The 20,423-nt window shown below is 46.0% G+C and overlaps 1 protein-coding gene across 36 annotated transcripts in view; it reads left to right on the plus strand.

Annotated features, from left to right (window-relative positions):
* Positions 1 to 18,125, plus strand: part of LOC143443738 (uncharacterized) — a 130,378-nt gene extending 112,253 nt beyond the window's left edge. For 29 of the 36 annotated variants that reach the window (XR_013112997.1, XR_013112978.1, XR_013112981.1 and 26 more), the window contains 2 exons: positions 15,769 to 16,006; positions 17,650 to 18,125. Coding sequence is in view for 2 of the 36 variants with exons in the window: in XM_076941601.1 (XP_076797716.1) it covers positions 13,484 to 13,546 (63 nt within the window). In the remaining 34 variants the exon portion in view is untranslated. Of the gene's footprint in view, positions 1 to 13,483; positions 14,774 to 14,875; positions 15,050 to 15,768; positions 16,007 to 17,334; positions 17,479 to 17,649 lie in introns of those variants that run through there. The other 7 variants (XR_013112992.1, XM_076941601.1, XM_076941602.1 and 4 more) reach the window with 4 other exon arrangements.
* The last annotated feature ends 2,298 nt before the right edge of the window (positions 18,126 to 20,423 follow it).

The raw sequence follows: 20,423 nt of genomic DNA on the forward strand, positions 1-20,423 counted from the left end.
TAGGCTTTACTCTGCAAGCCAGAGCCATGCTCAGAGAGTGAATTTTGAAAACTCTAACCACCTTGTGGATGCCAGCTTTCATAGTGGCAAGCTTACCAACTGTTATGAGCTGAAATGGTCGGGGCAGGGGAAACAAGTGCTGTGGGTTGACTTTCAGGACACTCCTGTGCCATCCTGAAGGCCCTGTTTTCTCCCTGCTCACTGCCCTGGGGCAGTGCAGACCTCTCTAGGCTGGACCCTCCTCAAGGGGCCTGTGGTGGTACATGTTCTGTCTATCAAAAGGACACAAAGGATCCCTGCCACCAGAGTGGCATCCTGGTTCCACCACACTGACCTTGTTCTGCTGTAGACCAACCATGATCCCAGTAAACCACGGCAGGGAAAACAGGGTGGACCAATCCTTTCCTGGGTTTCCAGAGTTTCCAGACATCACTGTTCTGCCTGTAACTATGACTTCATAGACTTAGAAAAAGGGGAAGGTCTTACTAAGTTTAGAAATTTCTCCGCCTGCATGAATTCTGAGGCCTTTCCCCCGTAACTGTGGCCGGTGACTGAGAAAGAAGCAGAAGCAGAGATTTTCATAAACACACTCGTCTCCAGAGCCCTGTAAAGCCGTGTGGAAAGGCAGCCCAACGGGGCACAGCTGGGAAGGAATGAACATCGGGATTCTTTCCTGTGCCTGGCACGCTCAGCAGGAGGCCACAAGTAAGAACCACTGTCCTTCTTCACAGTCACCAGTGAGCATCTGCCACTAGAGACAGACCACAGTGGTGACTGGACCAGTCTCCCTGTTTTCATTCCATTTTGGATCCTAAAATTCAACTTTTTTATTGAACCAAGGCATAGTTATAGATCAGAGCGATTCTCTTATCTCCCATTACCTGGGGAGCTCTAATGCATCGTGTCTCCATTGGACCACTTTACAAGTCTATATCCTTCTCTCTCTCTCTCTCTCTCTCTCTCTCTCTCTCTCTCTCTCTCTCCTCTCCTCTCCTCTCCCCTTCCCCTTTCCCTGTTACCCCTCTCTCCCCTCTCGTGTGTGTGTGTGTTGTGCTTGTGCATACTCATGTTTATCTATTTGTGTACACATGTGTGTATACACATGTTTGTGCAGGCTGGAGGTTGATGAGGGAAACATCCTTCTGCTCCCCCACCTTATTAATTAAGGCAAGGTTTCTCAATCAAATCCAGAGCTTGCCAACATGGCTGGTCTGCTAGTCAACTCTCTTTAGGGATCCCTTGCCTCTACCTTCTGAGGTTGGAATTACAGGTGGCTGCCATCCCGCCTGGCAGTTTATGTGGGTTTTGGGAATCCATATTTGGATCGTCACACCTGAGTGGCTGCTGAGCCATCTTCCCATCTTGTTTTCAGGGATCTGTGTTAGCTATGGTCTCCTTCAATCCTTCAAACAACCCTATAAAGAGGAGTGCTCCAGGTCCATTCTACAGGAAAGTAACAGACCTGTGTTCTACTGCCTACTCTGAGCCAAGTGTCCTATGAAGTGCAGCATCTGAACCAACAGAGAGTTTGCCTCAATTCCATACTGCAGGAAGTCTTATCCTCTCAGTAGAGTTGGAAAAATTACAAGCAGGAGAGTAAAATAGCTCACATAGGGCCTTTACTCCATAGAAGTTGGATCTGGTGTTTAAGCCTCTGATATTCCACCATGGAACCTCCTCTCCTTCACACAGCCACCCTTAAGGAGTCATCTGAGACCAGAGGCAGCTATACATTCTATTCCGGGTCTGTAAAGTATGAGAGTCAGGGCCTGACTCCCCTGACTCAGGCCCAGGCTCCCTCTTCTGCATGTTGTGCTGAACACTCAGAGGTATGGTCGAGGGCAGGCGCTGAAAGTCTCCCTGGCAGTAATGGGAAGTAATAGGAGAAATGGGGGAGAAAGAACAGTTAGTAGCTCCAAGTCCCCTGCCCATCCCCAGAGACACACATTGTGTGTGTGTCTGTGTGTGTCTGTGTGTGCATGTGTGTGCATGTGCATGTGTGTGTTCATGAGTGTGTACATGCAAGTATATGTACGTGGAGCTCAGAGGTTAGCACTGGCATCTTTTCACTCATGCCTTATTTTGCCAAGCCAGCATCTCTCACTAATTCTGGAGCTCGCCAATCCTCTTGCTGGTCAGCAAGTCCCAGGAATCCTGTCTGTCTCCGTAGCACTGACGTTACAGGTGAATCTTCCATGCAACTGCTGTTTTCTGTTTGATTTGTTTTTAAGTGTGTGCACAGGATCCAAATATGGGTCTTCATGCTTGCATGGCCAATACCTTATCAACTAGGTTACCCCTAATATCCTTGTTTGTTTTTGAGATAGAGTTTTACTATATAGCCTAGGCTGGCCTGGGAGGTGTAATCCTCCTGTCTCAGCCTCCAGGGTGTCAGGTCTTTTGATGCTACTTCTATTCTGTTCTAGGTCAGATGAGAGTATTTTGTCATGCTTTCTTACTAAGCATCTCCTGTGGGTACCAGGGCTGAGCCAGGCACGTTATCTAGGGGCCTGATAGAGTGCAAGGAGTGAGATGCACCACAGGGTGGGTACCAACTATCTGGAGAGCAGGGAATGAGGTAACTGACCTCTGACCCAGGGGACGAAGGGAGAGACTTCTTGTATGTGATATCCACCCAGTCACTTAGAACACAGCCTAAGCAACCTTCTCAGCTGTCTACACCAACATCACCAAGGGTATTTACTGCAGGGTATTTACACAACAGGGCACATTCTGGTCGCCATGTCCTCAGATCCAAAGCTCTTTAAAAGTGTTCTTTGAACCTAGGGTGAAACAAGTGGCTTTCTCTGTCTGGTCCCACCTGAAGTCTTTGATCAGAGACCCTTCCCTTCCTACCCGCTGTGATAGTATCACTGGCACAACCACAGGGTGGCCCTGATCCTTCTTTTTCCTTACTAGTTCACCATTTCCTCAGCACTAGACCTTGGCCTTGACCCCAAGACACTCGGCAGTGGCATCCTAGCCTCCCTAAAGGAAAGCTACCCCACTGGGCCCAGGTGGGCAGAGGCAGGCTCACCCGCTTCTTAATTTTCAGTGATCGCCTTTCTCTTTTCTTCAATGATGATCATTCTTGGCCGAGCACTACGACGCATCTGTACACAATCCCAGACACAGCATTCTTTGAGCATTCCAGATGATTGTTATTATTTTTTATATTTGTATTTTATATTTATTTATATTTACTATTTATTTATTTATTTATTTATTTATTTATTTATTTATAGTTTACCCAGTCTTTGGTCCGAGCTGACTGAATGTCTTCACTCTGTGTTCTTAGCTTCTGCTGCGGATCTGCTCTGGCTCGGGGAATGTCTGTCTTCCAGACATGTAGCAGTGTGTGTGGGGGGGGGGAAGGGCAGGGGACAGTAGGACATCTGAGAAGTGGGATATGGAGGGTTCTTAGGGCTTGGGAGGAAGGAAGACTGTCTTCAGAAGAGTTTAAGGTGGTTCTCCCAAGGCCTGGAGGAGACTTCAGAGATGGTTGCCATGGGATCCTGAGCCGGTCTTCACACAGAATCTTTGCCCTTCTATCCTGGTCTCTGTCAGTCTCATGCTTCCAATACTGTCTACCATGAGGTGATGTCAACAAGCTAACTTTGGGGGTCACAAACAATACCCCTAACACTTCATTAAATCTTTCTGATTCCTTACAGCCCCTGGGGGGGGGGGGGGCTGGTCTGTGGAACCAACGCTGACTAGAAGCATCCCGCCCCTAGAGTCCTTCGCTCACCAAGGCTTCTTCAGCTATTGAATGGGAGTCAGGCACCAGCCCTGCCTGCCTTCTGTGATTAACGAAACTTAGAGGATTAAGAGAGAAATCTGGAAAGGGGTCCAGGCTTCCCAGAGAAGAAACGGAGCTGTATAAATCTAAGTCAGTTACAGCCCCCCTGGGAAGGGCTTCCAGAGGGTTCCTTCGAATTGGCCATGGTTATATGTGCCAGTTGCCCAGCCATTTTCCCTCTTGCACATTTAGGCTTCAGATCATTAGGCTGAGAGAAACATGTACGCCCCTTGAGGGAATTTAGTCACTAGGTCCCTTCCCGACGCCCACAACCACAGACTCCAGGAATCTCTGAGCGTCTCTTGGAAGGGACTTAAAAGTCATTTAGCCCAACTGCCAGGGTATTCCCTTGGTGCGCAGTCAAGGGGGATATAAGATAACAGTGTGGTTAATTCTCCGTTATTTGGACGTAGTATCTTCAGAGACAGTGAGAAATGTGCTTATTTGGATGCTGGGGTTGGGACTCTCTTTCCTTATCTTTCCCTTTCCATGCAAAACAACCCCATATTACTCCAGTGTTCCTCAGAGAATGGATTTTAAACTTTTGAAATCACATAAATCGAAGCCACCTTCATCTAACTAATGTAGATGCAGGCTTCGTTTTCCTTCCAAAAACTTTTGGCGATTCCCCATTCAGGAGGGATCGACCGCATTTGAAATCAGATGACAGAGAATTACTCTTGCTGATATTACCCTTCAGCTACATCCCAGGACCAAGAGGCTCCGTTAACTGCTACTGCCATAATGACTAGCAATCACGGTGCCATCACTGAAATGAATTAAATTATTAATTTCAATAGCACCCCACGGTGCGTTTATAAATCCCACCATCTGGGGAGCATAAATATGGAGGTCCACATTCTAAACTTGGAGGCATGGTGCTGAGTGCCAAGGGCTGTATCTTTGAAGGCAGTAAAGATTTTTCAAGATGCTATATGTGGATCAGCAAGCTGTGCCGTTCTGAGAAGGCTGTCCCTGGGCCTCGATTAGCTTTCCCATTTATCTGAGACTCTGATGGGAGCCTTTTTCTTTTTTAACTGTTTCTTATTGATAGACCCACTGAATTAAAAGTCTTTATTTAAGAAGGCTATAAAATGGGGACTAAAATGAGTCTCTGTGACTTAACTGTTTGGTCACCCGCCCTCTCCTCCCTGTCGAGTTTCCTCTCATCTTCTCCCAAAGTTTCTCTTCTTCCTCAGGAGCTGCAAATATATAGCTATCTGTGTTAGCATGTGACCCTGGGACAGCTATTCTTAGATGTTGAATATTTTTCAGATCTGTCCAAAACGTCAAAATAATTGTTCCTAAAGAGAAGGGGATGGAAGATGTAAGATTGGTATTTAACCGACTCGTGTGAAAGATTTAATTCTCCTTCCTTCCGTGGAACTGTTTGACCAGATGTTGGGGTTCAGGGACCTTCGCTGTTTGCCATCTGTGACATCCCCAAGGGCTGGTGAGAGAGGACCACTTCTAAAGAGCGCATGTAAATGACTTTCTCAGAGCCTGGCAGGGGCACTGCAGGCTGCCTTCCCTGATATGGATTGCCAAGTCACAGCCCAGTCTTCAGAGGGTCACCATGCCACAGAGTCCTCATGCCCACAGCAACCTGATTTCCAACTCACAGGGTTCCTTAGGAGACCAAGGGGGAGATGCAGTGTTTTCTGCATTGTGAATCATTTTGAGCTTTGGGGTGACCACACAGCTCTTGTCCTACTTTCTGTATGGCCAGGGCTTTGGTATGATTTTCTGTCTTAACTCCTCTATAGTGGGGTCCAGTGTTCTGAAGGCCAGTGCTTGTCCAGGGCACACAAAATTGGACATGGTGTAGCTGGCAGTGTCAATCAAAGTGCTCTGCAAATCACTGCCAAGCCCCACCTTTTGTGTGCCACAAATAATTGCTCTTCAGTGACCAATGAAAGAAAGCTCCAGACTGTGAAGGAAAAGGAATGTGTGTGAGGATGGGGTATTTCCAGAGCCTGTCTTGAGATGGGTTCCCTGCCATTTCTGACAGAGAGGAGCATTAGCATAAGCCATAGACAGTGACATGGAGTCCCAGGAATGGGTGGGATTTTGCCCAATTAGAGTTTCCTTTCTTCAGAATGTGGGTGCCTGCCTCGTATATCACTTAGATAAATTAGCTTGCTATATGAGCCCCTTTAGCCCAAGCAAATAAATCGAAGCTTGAACCCACCACAGGTTTAAACGAAACTTCTGATCTTCATGGCAAAGTCCTTGCCCGCAGCCTAGCCTCCCTTCTCCGCTCTGTTGTAAAATCAATGTACATGGAATTTGAGGGCGCTGATCCTTCTGGGACTCGCATGTCTTGAGCTTATTCGTGACAAAGAAGGTCCCAAAGTCGGTGATTTATGCACTGTAGACACGGTTCTCCCCAGCCTCTGCTGGAGTCAGTAGACCGGACTAATTACAGACTAAATAACACGATAAGAAGGAAATGTGCTGTCGTTGGAGTTAGTGGGCTGAGAAAACAAATGTTCCCAGTCTCAGGAGTATCTGTTTGCTGTGGCAGAGGAGGAAAAGACAGAGGCAAAGGGACCTTGTCTTGATCTGCATGAGTTCAGTAGCTGGGAAAAATTGTGTACTGTTATCATAAGCAACACAATGTGACCATCAAGAAGAGCCCTTCAGCATCTTGCCTGATGCCAGTTCTTACCCTGCCATAGGAGGTCAATCAATGGACATGGCTGTTGAGGTGAAAATCTAGAATGTTCACTGCTGCACCCAGGGCAGCTGCAGCCTCTGATCCTGGAAGAACTAGCTTGAGTATGCATTTGAACTTGAGTTTATACTTCCTATAGAGGAATACTCTTGCTCAAAAGAATTGAGAGGCTCCCTGCCCAAAGCCAACGGTGGTTGTTTGGTGTGAGCATTAGCGTGACTCTTCTTGGTAATTTCAGGATGTGATGGCTGCTGCTAATTGTCAAGTGGATGCAGCCTAGAATCATATGAGAAGGGAGTCTCGATGAAGATTTATCTAGATTAGGTTGGTCTCTGGGCACACCTATGGGAGACTGTCTTGATCAGTGGGCAGAGTGCTCACTGTATATATCACCATCCCTCAGGCAGGAGAATATGGATTGTATAAGAACACACAGAGGGAGCTAACTAGCAAACATGCATTTATTCATTGCTTTCTGATCTTGACTGTGGAAGTTTTGGGACTAGCTGCTTCAAGCTCCTGCCTTGATTTCCCCACAATGATGGGCTATACCTAGAGCTGTCCATTATATTTAATTGGGTGTGTTATCACAACAGGAGGAAATAAGACATAGGGCTTCTTTTATCTCGGGGTGTTCCAGGAGCTCATGCTAAATAACCACTACTTGTATATTTTCCGAGATGAATTCTTCAGCCTCCAGCTCAAGTGTCCTTGCCTAATGATGGAGGGCCAGTGCTCACAGGGAACCTGGTAACCACTGCTTTCTGCTGCAGACAACAGTTCTCTCTCTCTCTCTCTCTCTCTCTCTCTCTCTCTCTCTCTCTCTCTCTCATGTTCCCTTGAATCTCTCTCTGCCTGGATACATGCACCAGGCTAACATTGTCCTGTGGTGAATAGAGGAAACAGAGGAGACAGCCCTTGTCTCATACGGTGCTATTGAGCAGATCAGGGAGAAAGATGCCCATAAAGATGCCCATGAAGATTCAAAAGCACACCAGCGATGCCTTCAAGGACAAGTAGCATAGAAGAGATGTTTTCTTAATTCTTGGGCACTATGTAAACAGCCCTCACCCCGGGAAGAGAGAATGCCTGTTTGAGTTTAGAACACCAGCTCTGAATCCACTCAGCACTTCCTGTTCAAGGGTAAACGCTTATCCTAGCAACCCTCTTTCAGGGAAGGGTTCTTTATAATAAGATTTGATGGCCAATTTAATTGACACGCGAGGTCACAGGATAGAGAAACAACAAAGCTCTGTAGAGAAATATTTAAGGAAAAGGACACAGAAATCTAGAGCATTCATGATTCCATTCCCTATAATAGGGCTACTGGAAGGTGTGTGTAATTTAGCTGAAGTTGAAATAAGAGCTTTTGAAGGCATAGTTTCTGTGTTTTAACAGTGTGTGTGTTTGTGTGTGTATGTGTGTGTTTGTATGTGTGTGTGTGTGTTATGTGCATATAAGGATAGGTGGTTGAAGAAGCCAGCAGAAGGTATTGGATTCCCTGGAGCTGGAGTTTTAGGCAGTCATGAACCACTTGGTTTGGACCTTAAAAGAAGCAGGTCTTAGGTCCCCTGTGTGAGCACTACACACTTTTTTAACCACTGAGTCATCTCTTCACTGCCAAATGAGATCTTCAGATAGGACTTACCTGGTTCCCTAGGACCTCCGTTTCCTATTTGGTTGCTTACCCTTCAAAGAGAACAGGGCCAAGGGGAAAGCACCTCTATCCGGCCAAGGACAGTTTCCATAGAGGACACTTGGCTGAGCTTTGTCAGCTGGAACTATGACAGACAGCTGGAGACGCTAACGCATCCCTGTGGTGGGCTCTGGCAGTGTGTCCCGGGACTTACTCTACCCAGGACAGGCATTCTAACATCATACACACACACACACACACACACACACACACACACACACACACACACACAGAGCAGAGCTATTTGACTCAATCATCTGTCAATGCCACGGGGTTCGAGTGCCAGCCCTTCACTTGGTGTGGGTCATCTCTAAGCCTCCAGGTGCCTTCCAGCAGGAGCTACTGCCGTCTCTCAGTCCTCACTAGGATCCTAGCCTCAGTATCAGATCCTTTATCTACCACTGAACAGTGGGTAATGATCTCCCAACTCTCCTAAGCCCCTGGGATCAAATTCTATATAAATTCGGGTGGTTCCTTGCTGGTGCCTGCTAAGCCCTGAAGCTCCTTCAACCTGCACAGTCCCAGTCACCAGTCTCTCAGCAGGGCACGATGGGCTAGATTAGAACCTGACTAGCTGTTGTTCCGCTAGCCATATAGACAAAGGGTTGACCCAAGTCAGAAGGTCCTTGTGCTGTTATCAAGCAAGCACAGCGTGTGTCCCCTCTAAAGGAGATCACTGCTGCTGGCCCAGAGGGACTTGCTGGGATTCACCAACCTGCTCTGAAATCCTCAACCTTTAGAATCAAGCCTAGGGCCTGGTTTTTAGATGTCCCTGGTCTTTGGATGCAAGGGATGAAACTTTTTAAAATTTTTCCAGGCAGGCCACTGGGCACTTGCACCTGAGATTGGTAATTAGCCACCACTGCTGAGCTCTGAGCAGCCCTTTGGTGTCACTGAGGGACTGGGAGCAACCATCGAGTTCCATCATTCCTAAGGTTTCTATGCTACGCAGGGTTCTCCAATGCCTGAGAATGTTTATCTCACGTGACCGGCACTACTCCTCTTCAGCGGCTGGACCATTAAAGCACTCCAGGGCTTGTCTGGACAGCGCTGATCACCTTATTTGGTTTTTACTGCCAGCTGACCAACAGATGTCCCAGCTTCCAAACTCTCTTGGAACTTTGTTCCTTAGACTGCTCCTGACAGCAGTCCCCTGGAGTCATGTTCCCAAGAAAAATCGATTCTGAAATGCAGACGAGCTTCTTGGGAAAGGGCTTTTAGGAGCAACACCTGTGAAGGCATGAAGGCAGGACAGAGCAGCGGTGACAAAATTTCAGCAGCAGCTACAGGCAATGCCATGAGGTGCCCTGGAATAAGATGTACCTTAATATATAGTGGCTCCAAGCTGAGATGGGGTACAGGGGTATCAAACCTTCCCAACAAATAGTCAATGGATACCAATGAGCACGGAGAGGGGGAAGAGCCCCAAGACCTCAGTCATGGTCCACACTGTTGGCTGCAGGGTGGGGTGTCCTTGGCCATGAGGAAAACTAGACATTACCTCCCCCACCCCCCAGCATTCAGCACACTGGCCCTACAGAGCAGGTTCCATTTGCTCCCCTACTTCCACACCCCGCTGGCTAGATAACCTTCTGCTAGATAAGCCTGCCTTGTAAAGTCTCTAACACCTCTAACAGTGCCAAGACGGGAGCCAGAATTTTAATTTACGTGACTTTTGGAGATTTTGCAGATCCGTGTTACAGCAGTCCTGGGGGCTTAATATTGAAGAGCAGAGTCTCCTTAGTGGACTCGTGGAGCGATTGGCTAAAACTCTCAAGGTCGATCGCCCTGACTTAGATAACGGTGCCTGGTCACAGCTCGTCCTTTTCTAGCTGTCATTCTGGCATCATTGTAAACTGTTATGTAACTTTACATTTTCCATCCATACCAAGATTAGGGTACTCTACCTGACAAGGCTTGCTACATTCTAGATGGCCTATCTGCTTCCACATGTCTCTTCTCTCACCTGGCACACTTTATTGTGAAGACGCTGCTAGGGTATATTTGTATGTGTGTCATATAGTCCTGTTCTGTAGTTCTATCCAATTTCTACCTACCTATCAGTCTTACATAAAACCTTTTGTGTGTGAATGCATACATGTGCATGTATGTGCATCTGTGTGCAAGTATGTGATCCTTGTCTGACTTTCTTCTGATATCCATCTCTCTGCTCAGAAGCCCTATGTCATCTGGGGATACATGGACACAAAAATACCCACCAATTGGTAAAGCTTGTGTTCTCTTTTTGCAGTAAAAGCATTGAGTCCTTAAGAAAAAAAAAACTCAATTCCTGTATTCATGTGACCACCTAGTGATTTCCCATTGGACACTGACTGATGTAGAAATTAGAGAGTGGTACTTCCCTGTCCAGAAATATCATCTGAAGTAGTAGCATTGCAAGGAACGAAAGATATGCTAAAACCCATACTCAACATTTTATCCATCAACCTAGAACTGCTCTATACTCTGAGGAATGTGACAATATCTGTGCAGAATCCTGAATTAGTAGTTTTTGAAGGAGTTTCACTCTGGAAAATGCCACTCCCCCCTTTGCTTGGTGGTCTGACCAAAGTGTGCTTCGCTGTGATGTCTCTTTCATTGAGTTTAGAGTCCAGCCTCTCTATGCTGTGCTAAAAGTCATTGACCATCCTTCCAAGCATAGCCTTCTATGAACAAACCTCAGGACAAACCTTGGGCTTACCACATGCATCTAAAGATTTGCAGCAGCCTTTGGGACTTGGACTTCCTCAGGCCAAGGGCTTGAAAGCAGAGTCATTGGCAAGCCTCACTTCTGAGAGGTGCCCTGGATCTTAGAGCTGTTTCTGTCTCACCCTGTGTCTCATGGCTACAACCAGGATTCCAATAGCAGTCTTTTCAAGGGTCTGTACCAGGTCATGTACCACCGTAGTACTGGTTGACTCCCTGGCTCTTCTGGCACTGAACTCAATGGGAGATTATAGTAAACATTCCTGTCTTATGCCACTGAGCTAAGTTCTTCCCTCCTTTCCTCCCTCCCTTTGTTGTGCATGAATATGTGTGTGCATGTTTCTATGTAGACACATGCATGTATAGGCACACAAACATACGCGTATGCATGTAGAGGTCAGAAGACAACCACAGGTGTAATTTCTTGGGTGCTTTCCACCATTTTTCTTTGGCATCAAACTTTTCCAAGTAGGCTAGTCTAGATGGCCAGTGGGCTCTAGAGATCCACCTGTCTCCACATCTCATCTTCCTACTGCTGAGGTTACAATCTGGGTTCTGGGGATCCAGACTCAAGTCCTCATGCTAGTGATGCAAGTGCTTTCCTGACTGAGCTGTCTCTATGTCCTCCCTGGCAAGCCACAGCCCACGTTCTTGATCCACCTGTAGGATAGGACTTTTTCAGGACTGTTGGCAGAATTCATCCCTGCCAGCCCTACTGCAGTAGTAGATTTATTATAGAAAGTCTTCATTCTCAGGTTGCCATGGGATTTCACACACACTTAATTCTATCCTCGGATATGAGGGCAAATGGCATTGAGACTCATGTGGGTTCCTCTTAGTACACATTGTTAACTTGACAACCAGGAGCTGAAGTAAGTGGAGAAGGAGCAAGAAGGGGAGCAGCCCAAGGCTGAGCCTGTGAAAGCATCAGAGCATTGGGTGAGTCACATGGGAGAGGATCAGAGAGGGTCTACATTTAAGCTAGGGGAGGGGATGTTATACAAGTACAGGTGGCAGGTAGGGGACTCTGAAAACCACAGTGACAGAAGACTGTTGAGTCTTTACTTAGGCTGATGCGGAGGGCAAGTAAGGCATGGGCCCAGTTTTGGAGTCAGTGCAGAGGCTTGCTCTGTCTACAGTAGGCTATCCGGAGACTCTGAGTGGATGCCTGTAAATGCAGACAGAAGTAAATCCCATATACAGTATGCCTTTTCCTAAACATGCACACACAGATTTTGCATTTTATCTATCTCGACTAAGACCTATGCTGGCCGTACCATCTCTCTATTCTTGTTGTTACATAAACCTAGCATAGATGGAGGATCCTCTCTTACACAGACAACAGCAACTGTGGTTTATGATTTTTTCCTATTCTTACTGTCAAGTAAATCTATCTTTTTACACAAAGATTACTTTATGGCTTCTCTTCTGTATATCCACATTGCTGCATCCCTACTCTTACACACTGGGAACTGGGGACAATATTAAGTAAATAAAGGTGACGTGAACTCATGCTTTGTGATATTCTCTCTTTTGCTCTTTCCTTCTCTCTCTCTCTCTCTCTCTCTCTCTCTCTCTCTCTCTCTCTCTCTCCTGTGTGTCTCTCTGTCTGTCCCTCTCTCTGATAACCAAAATGGCCACCAGGTGACTAAGGAGGAGGAGGAGAAGAAGAAAATAATCTTCCACAGTACTGGTACTGTGAACAAAGGGAGGGTTCACATCCCAGGTGGAGTGAGCCATCTGGGAAGGGATTGGATCACCCTACTCAGCATGCAACTTAAAACATAGGATTGAATACTTCTGCAAGTTTCTACTTAATGTTTTCAGGCCTTAGTTGGCCACAAGTTAATGGGACTGTGAAAGCTAAGTGGACTGACCATCTTTCATCTTAGTGAGCACCTGGGTACTAGGACTCAGGTGCCTATGTAAACACACAAGGTGGCCAGACACTTTCCAGTTGTGCTAGCCAGGTAGACCCTGGGAAGGAACATCCCAAAGTTCTCATGACTTAAAAAAAATATCAGCAATAGCTGACTTCTTCTGTTCTTTAAGATCCAGAGCTGGTGATGGGGAGTCTGTGGCTCTCTATTCCCCATAAACACCCCAGAGGCCCAGAAAAAACCCCTTCTAGTATTAGCTTCTCAGTAAGAGGCCCAGGTTTGCCTACACTGACTCTAGTTGGTGACTATAAACAGTGGACTGTTTTTGGAGAGTTCTGTTTGCTCCTGTTTTGTTATCCAGGAATGCTCACATTGAGCATCACTGATTTCAAGGGGTAGAGCTGTGCATCTTCTGTGTTCCTGGAACCCAAGGAGAATGGGATCCGGGGTAACCATGAATCGGGTTTTACTATGGCTTCATAGTTGTTTCTATCATGGCTGTTCGTAGTTGGTGGGAGGTGAGGGGAAGCTCCGTAGTGTATTGCCTTGTGGGGAAGAGTGGAGGATAGGGAAAGCGGGTGAGTCACTAACATCTCAGGGTTAACAGACAACACCACAGGGAGGAATGCACTCTACAATACAGCCAGTCGGCGGTCGGGAAATGTAGATCACTGTGGAGGGGTCAAATCTAGTCTCTAAGGATGGCCTCTTCATTCTTTCAGGAATACCTGCGGCTCTTAGCAAATAAGAACAGTGTGAAGCTAACCTGCTGTCATCAGGCTTGACCGTCGCATTTCCCCCACTGAGGACACCTCTTCAGTGAACTGTCCAAATGCTACAGCTTCTTGTCACCACCATGCCAATCATCCCATATGTGACCTTGTTGGCTTTAGCTGAGACTATGGCCCGTGGTTAGAGAAAGGCCCTGCCACTGGTCCAGGGACTGAGCCACCATCTTTGACTTTATTAGCATCATGTTCTGGCTGACCCTGTCACTATATCTCAGCATCTTACTAAAATAACTGACATCTAAAAAATATATATATTGATTAGATGTAATCGTACACACACACACACACACACACACACACACACACACACACACACCCCACACATCCTAAACAACTATATATGCATACTGTGATGGTTACTGTTGTCAACCTGATAGAATATAGAATCACCGGGAAGATGAACCTTTCTAAGTAAGCCTATAGGAGACTATATTAATTGCATTAATTGAGATGAAAAGATCCACCAGCTCTGTGCAGCACCATTCACTAAACGGGATCCTGGAATTAAGCAGCAGGATGTATGCATTGTTTTCTGTTGCTTGTTTATGGATGTAGTATGACAAGCCGCTGCCTTGGCTTCCTTGCCGTGATGAACTGCTCCCTCAAACTGTGAGCCAGAATAAACCCTCCACTCCTTAAGTTGTTTTTGCCCGAGTATTTTATCCCAGTGACAGAACCTAAGGACCCAAGATGACCACACATAGCTCCCTTTCAGGACATTGGAGGTTGTGTTCAAAGTTTAAGCACCACTTTCATGGAATCTTTTCCTTGTAAAAACCCAGTCAGAAATCCCCCAGACACAGATTTTATGGTCAAACACATGTTTGGCTCCTAAGCAGAACCTTTTCTGTCAAGACCAGTGGTGTGAACTGGATCCAAACAGGATGCCAGGGATGGGATCTCAGCTGCAAAAGACCTAACATGGCCCTGACTTGACAGCTCAGGCAGAAAGAACACCTGCACACCCCCAAATCTTCACCTCTTCACCACCTTTCAGGCTGGAAGCACACTCACTACCGTTTTTGTTGTTGTTGTTGTTGTTGTTTTTTTTTTTTTCTCATTTGAGCCACACAAGGAAGGGAAGGGTCTTAGAAAACTCACGTGGATACACACATCCTGACTATCTCACCTCAGTCACATGCTCTTAAAACACGGCCAACTGGGCTTTTCTTGACCCCAGGTGAAGAGGTGACTTCCCTCTTTGAGTCGGTACTCATAATTGGGCTGACTGTTAGCTGAGGCCGGTAAAAAACAATGCTAATGAGGTCAGGGGTTCAAGGCCCATGTGGGTCAGTGAGTGTTCTTCTGTTCTTTGGCCAACAGTCTATATCCTCCATGACTGCCCAGCTCTGCTGATGACAACGGGGAGTGGGGAGGGCTGTGAGTGTCTCTCCCTCCAGCCCTGCTCTTCCTGTTAAAGAAAACAAGACCTTGCATCAGTGATGCCATCTCCAGGGCCAGGGATTATCCATTAAGCAGCAGTGAAGACAACCGCAGGTCTCATTCCCCAGTGGTGGACAGGGGGCTGGAGGGACAGAACAGCAGTTACAAGCCCTGTACCAGCTTGGTCACCTACTCTAAAAAAAAAAAAAAAAAACATAGCAGAGGTGAAATCCTTGCTATCTTGAAATGTTTCTTTTTATTTCTTAGCTGCCAAAGTTAAACATTTTCTCCACGTTTGTGTAAAGACTAAAACAGTTTGCTTCAAATCACTTCTCTTTTTTCTACCTATGGTAGTTCCTAACATGATTCGAGTAACAAAGGCCTCAGAGGAGGCTGGGGAGAGCCCTGCGTATTCCAGACACAGATTGTGACCTGGGATCCAATTACACTTTGAGTCATAGTTCCTGATCCCTCTCTGTTCTGTGATGCTCTATGTCCACGTGACTCCCAGAAGGCATTAGCCCTAGATGGTAGGAAAAACATACACTGTCACACGGGCCAGGCTTGGACTTATGAGCCCCTAGCTTTCCATGTGAGTCCCTATGGTGCATGTCTGAAAAAGCTGCTCAACTTTGTAAGCCTTAGTTTTCTTACTGTAAAATGGGAATATTAACATTTACCTTGAAGGCCTGTCGGGAGAATCGCATGATAGCTTATGAAGCCTGGCAGGTCTGGAGTGATACTCGGTGTATTTGAAGCCTTTTCTTTAATTGCTGAGTTCTCACTGATACATACAATTCTTTTCATTTTTACCCTTCCCCTCCTTACCTCAGGGTCATGTGCTTCCCTCCCAAACTGTCATGGGCAGATGTTGTCAAGGTCCTCCCACAAGGCTCAGCTCACCTGAATTTACCAGCAGCTATAGTCTATAGACACTATCTTCCCAGCATCTTCTTGAAGACCTGGGTCTTTCTGCTGCTTTGCTGGAGGATGTTCCAAGGGACTTGGAAAGCTCAGAGTTTGTGCTCCCAGGGCTCCATCCACCAACAGGAAGCTGCTTTCCCCCTTCAGGTGAGAGACCTGGTACCAGGCTGTCTCAGTGGATTCTCTAATCTGTACACTTGACCTGATGAAGTTCACACTGAAACCCAACCATGAAGCCTCAGCGCTGGCTTTTCTCCCTTTGTTTTTCACTTGCTGCATTTCTGTGCTTGTGACTTCTGCCTTCACTAAGACTGATATGCTGACTTCTCCACTAAGGAAGGGTCTGGATATCCACTCAGAAAGTATATGGGCAGTCTTCACCTGCTTATGTACTTCAGGATAAAGTACCTACCTCTTAGAGTTTGTATTCTCAATGTTTATATGTAGTAAAATGAACTGCTTATTTTATGAATAAATTTATTTATTGAGACAGGGTCTCACTTTGTAGCTCTAGCTGGCCTAGAACTCGCTATGCAGACCAGGCTGACTTCAAACTCACAGAGATCCACTTGCTTTGAGTTCTGGGATTAGAGGCATGCACCATCACTCCCAGAGTAGTTAAGACTAGAAACAATTCCTGAGTAGCACTTACCCAACATTCACCAGGCCCTCAGGACTCGAAAGACAAAAAGAAGAGGGAAAAGGGAAGTGGTTCTAAGAGTCTTGTGACGTTTCTTAACTATATGAGTGATGTCGAAGCTGGTGGTGCCGTCTTCCCCGACTTGGGAGCTGCTATTTGGCCCACAAAGGGCACGGCTGTATTCTGGTACAACTTTCTTCAGAGTGGGGAAGGCGATTACCCAACGACATTCGGCCTGCCCTGTGCTTGTGGGCTGCAAGTGAGTCTCCAATAAGTGGTTCCATGAGCGAGGACAGGAGTTCTTGAGGCCTTGTGGGATGACGGGAGTTGACTGACTTCCTTTTCCACTCCACCCCTGCCTAGCCCACAGTCCTAATCATCTTCAAGTTCAGCGTGACAGCTTCCTTTGTATGTCCCAGCTCCTGTCAGGCAGGTCATTGGAGGAGCCAATGTTTGTCTGAATTGAGAGAGTGTGTCCTGAGCCAAGTCCTGGGTGACCTGGGCCCTAGATTCTGGCCAGCCTATGCCTGCCCTGGCTCCAGGGGTAGTCTTGGTATGGCTGCAGCAGAGCCAGACTGTAGCACCCAGCACGGTGCCTTCGTACCTCAGGTATTTCAGGTGGACGATGTTTCAGTGAAACCAAAGTTCTCATGCTGTTTACATGTTTGTTTTTATGACATTTCTATTTGTTGTAGCTTTAACCAAAAAATAAAAATGTTCCTGCCAGAAGACTTAAAAAAAAAAAAAAAAGTCTTGAGTCCTGACAGAGTGTTAGCATAGCTGCCACTACAGCAAGGACAGACAGCAACTGACTCACATCAAAATATTCCCCCAGGAATCAAAACATGCCTTATCCTGGCCTTCACTTAAGGCAACCAGGAGACCTCTTGAAGTCCGGCTTCTTGCACTTATCGTGATAGCTGTGAGATTCCTCCATGCTCTTATGTGTATCAATTGTTCGGCATTTTATCCTGTGGATGTAAGAGAATTTATCAAGCTTAAAAGACAGGAGGACTTTACCATACAGGGTGACTAAGGGTTTGGGGGTGGGGGCTAATGTATGCTGTTTCACCCCAGTACCAAAACTCTTGGAATGCTCAGTTCATGCTAAACCATCAGTTTCGTCATCAGTTTCTTCTTTCCTTTGCAGGCCTCTGCTTTAGCTGTCCTGCACAGATGGCTCTTTTGCCTTCACACCAAACTACTTGCTCACAACTCGATTACTTCCTGTCAAGGGACAGCCCCAGTGTGGACCTGAGAGTCTTCCTTGCCACTCACGTCAGAGCCTTCAGTGAGTGAGGAAGCTGTGAGCTATACCTGGACAGAGGAGCCCTTTATCACGAGAACAACACATCAGTCTGATGGGTGGATGGATGGGTACGCACCTGAATGAATGAATGCTGTTATTTCATCTCTAGTTGGATGTTTTCTCTGAGCATGGCCCAGTGCAGCCTCTTAAACACCATATGTACATGGGTGCCTGCTACTTACCCAGAACCCTGCTTGCAGTCAGCCAAGCACGCATTGCATGTTTGACAAGTTGGATGCGGAGTGGAGAAACTTGAATGCTTTCATCTATTTACTTTTACCACATGCCATAGAAATTAAAAATACATTGTACCACAAGTGCTGTATTTAGTGTCTCCCTTTAATTACATTCAAGTGTGTTGCTAAATAGTCTTGAGGAAACCGTAATGACCAGCTGTTCTACCCTTTCCCCATATGTCAGAGCTGGTGTCTGAAATCACTTTCTGGGACAGGAAGGTTGTATAATTAGACAGTGTACAGTTAACACTTCTAGATGTCTCCCTTAAACTGTGGGGCCTTTACACTAACATATTGTACAATTCTGCCAGTTTGGCACAATACAATTAAACGACGTGCCAAAGAGCAAGGAGAATCTCTCAGCGCCATCAGTTGTGCGATGACAGCCTAAGTGTGTGCACTATGCAAGATTCAGTGTGCTCAGCTGACAAATACACTTAGGAAAGAGGACTTTAAATTTTTAATATCTGCTCATAGTGCCATTTGTCTCGTTAGAATTAGATGCGAAAGTAGCTTATTTTCATGGGTCCTTTCAAACAAAGAGGTATCACCCAAATACACAGGGACCAGTTAAGAAAACAGAACAGAACTGAAAGTTGCCAGAGGTAGAGGAGAAGACAACCTTTCCTATGGATTCTTGTAGGGGAAAGGGATTCCGTCTCTACTGCCAAACTAGATGTGGGAGATAAGAGACAATGAACTGATATAAACAGCTGACTGTTGGGAAGGGAGCTGCTGCTCCCGGCAGTTGCTTCCTTCAGCTTGGGGAGTCCTTTCCAAGCATAGTGACATTTCACCTGATCAAATTCAGCCAGCTTTTTGATTTTTAAAATACAGACAGACATCGAAATGGAAATATAAAATAAAGAGATGTGTTCTTTCACGTTCCTCTCCCAAGGAAAATGCCCTTGATGGTTGTCCTAAGCCACGAGTCAAAAATGCAGCGTGGCTTTCACGTCAATTTGTCCTCAAGAATATAGTCAACTCATGGCCAAGGCTTTCTTTGGCCCTAAAATAACAATCGCTTTTTTAAAAGCCTGAGACAGGGAGCAATGCTCTCCTGAGAAGACCGATTTACAGCATTTTGTCTGTACATTTGAATCTCCGGTGACTTATTTAGATGTAAGCGCTGACGGCTGTAATCGTTTGTTAAATCTTGCTTTGAGTCCTGAGTTAGAATGGCGTTCAATTGATATTCAGAATAATGGCAGCGCTGCGCTTCTTTGAAAAGGACCCGAGCACACTCCAGTGCTTTGGGAAGCAGACTCGCCAGAGGGTTAATCCACATTTAGAACTTGCATTAATAAAAACCCTACCTTGCGCCACAGGGTGTGCAAAAGACTTCATTTTCTGAATGTTTTAGTTCAGCAACATGGCCTCCTTTGTCCTGACTTGTAAAAGGATTTAAAAGTTGAGCTCCTATGGCTGTTCTACACTGCCCCTTTTGCAGAGCCAGAAGCTCAAAGTTTATAGGTATGAGGGTACCTATAGTGTGGTGTGCTGACCTGTATCTCTGTGATATAGCCCTCGGGTCTTGGGCAATGATTCTATCTTGGTAACTTCAGCTTGTGTTTCCTACCAACATCCAAAATGTTGTCTACTTTCCTCCAGCTTTCCCCAAGTTTGGTCATCTGAACCCAACAGGGGTGTGTGTGTGTGTGTGTGTGTGTGTGTGTGTGTGTAAGAGAAAGAGACAAAGATAGTACAGAGAGACAGAGAGAGGCAGAGAGACAAAGAGAGAAAGCGAGAGACACACAGAGAGAGATAGCAAGCAGAAGGCTGTTTAAAAATCCATTGAATGGACTCTGATGGCACAGATAGATGGTATTTATCAATACTGATAACTAAAGGATTTTTTAAAATACACTTAAAACTCTGAGTTTCTCGAATACAAACAGAGAGTCTTGTTCTCAATTTAAAATAAAATGTCAAGACGGAAAGCAATCCAGGTTTTCAAAGAGTGGACTGAACACTCTTGGTTTCTAGCTAAGTGTAAGCAAAATTTAAGTAGAGAGAATGGTAATAAAAACATGGTAGGAAAAAACTCTATCCTGTCTGCATAGAGTGATTGTTACTGTATCTGAGTAGAGTGGTTGTCACTGTATCTGAGTAGAGTGGTTGTTACTGCATTTATGTAGAGTGGTAGTTACTGTATCTGAGTAGAGTGGTAGTTACTGTAGCTGAGTAGAGTGGTAGTTACTGTAGCTGAGTAGAGTGGTTGTTACTGTAGCTGAGTAGAGTGGTTGTTACTGTAGCTGAGTAGAGTGGTAGTTACTGTAGCTGAGTAGAGTGGTTGTTACTGTAGCTGAGTAGAGTGGTTGTTACTGTATCTGAGTAGAGTGGTTGTTACTGTATCTGAGTAGAGTGGTAGTTACTGTA

The sequence above is a fragment of the Arvicanthis niloticus genome, chromosome 10 (genome assembly GCF_011762505.2).
Source record: "Arvicanthis niloticus isolate mArvNil1 chromosome 10, mArvNil1.pat.X, whole genome shotgun sequence".
Taxonomy (NCBI): domain Eukaryota; kingdom Metazoa; phylum Chordata; class Mammalia; order Rodentia; family Muridae; genus Arvicanthis; species Arvicanthis niloticus.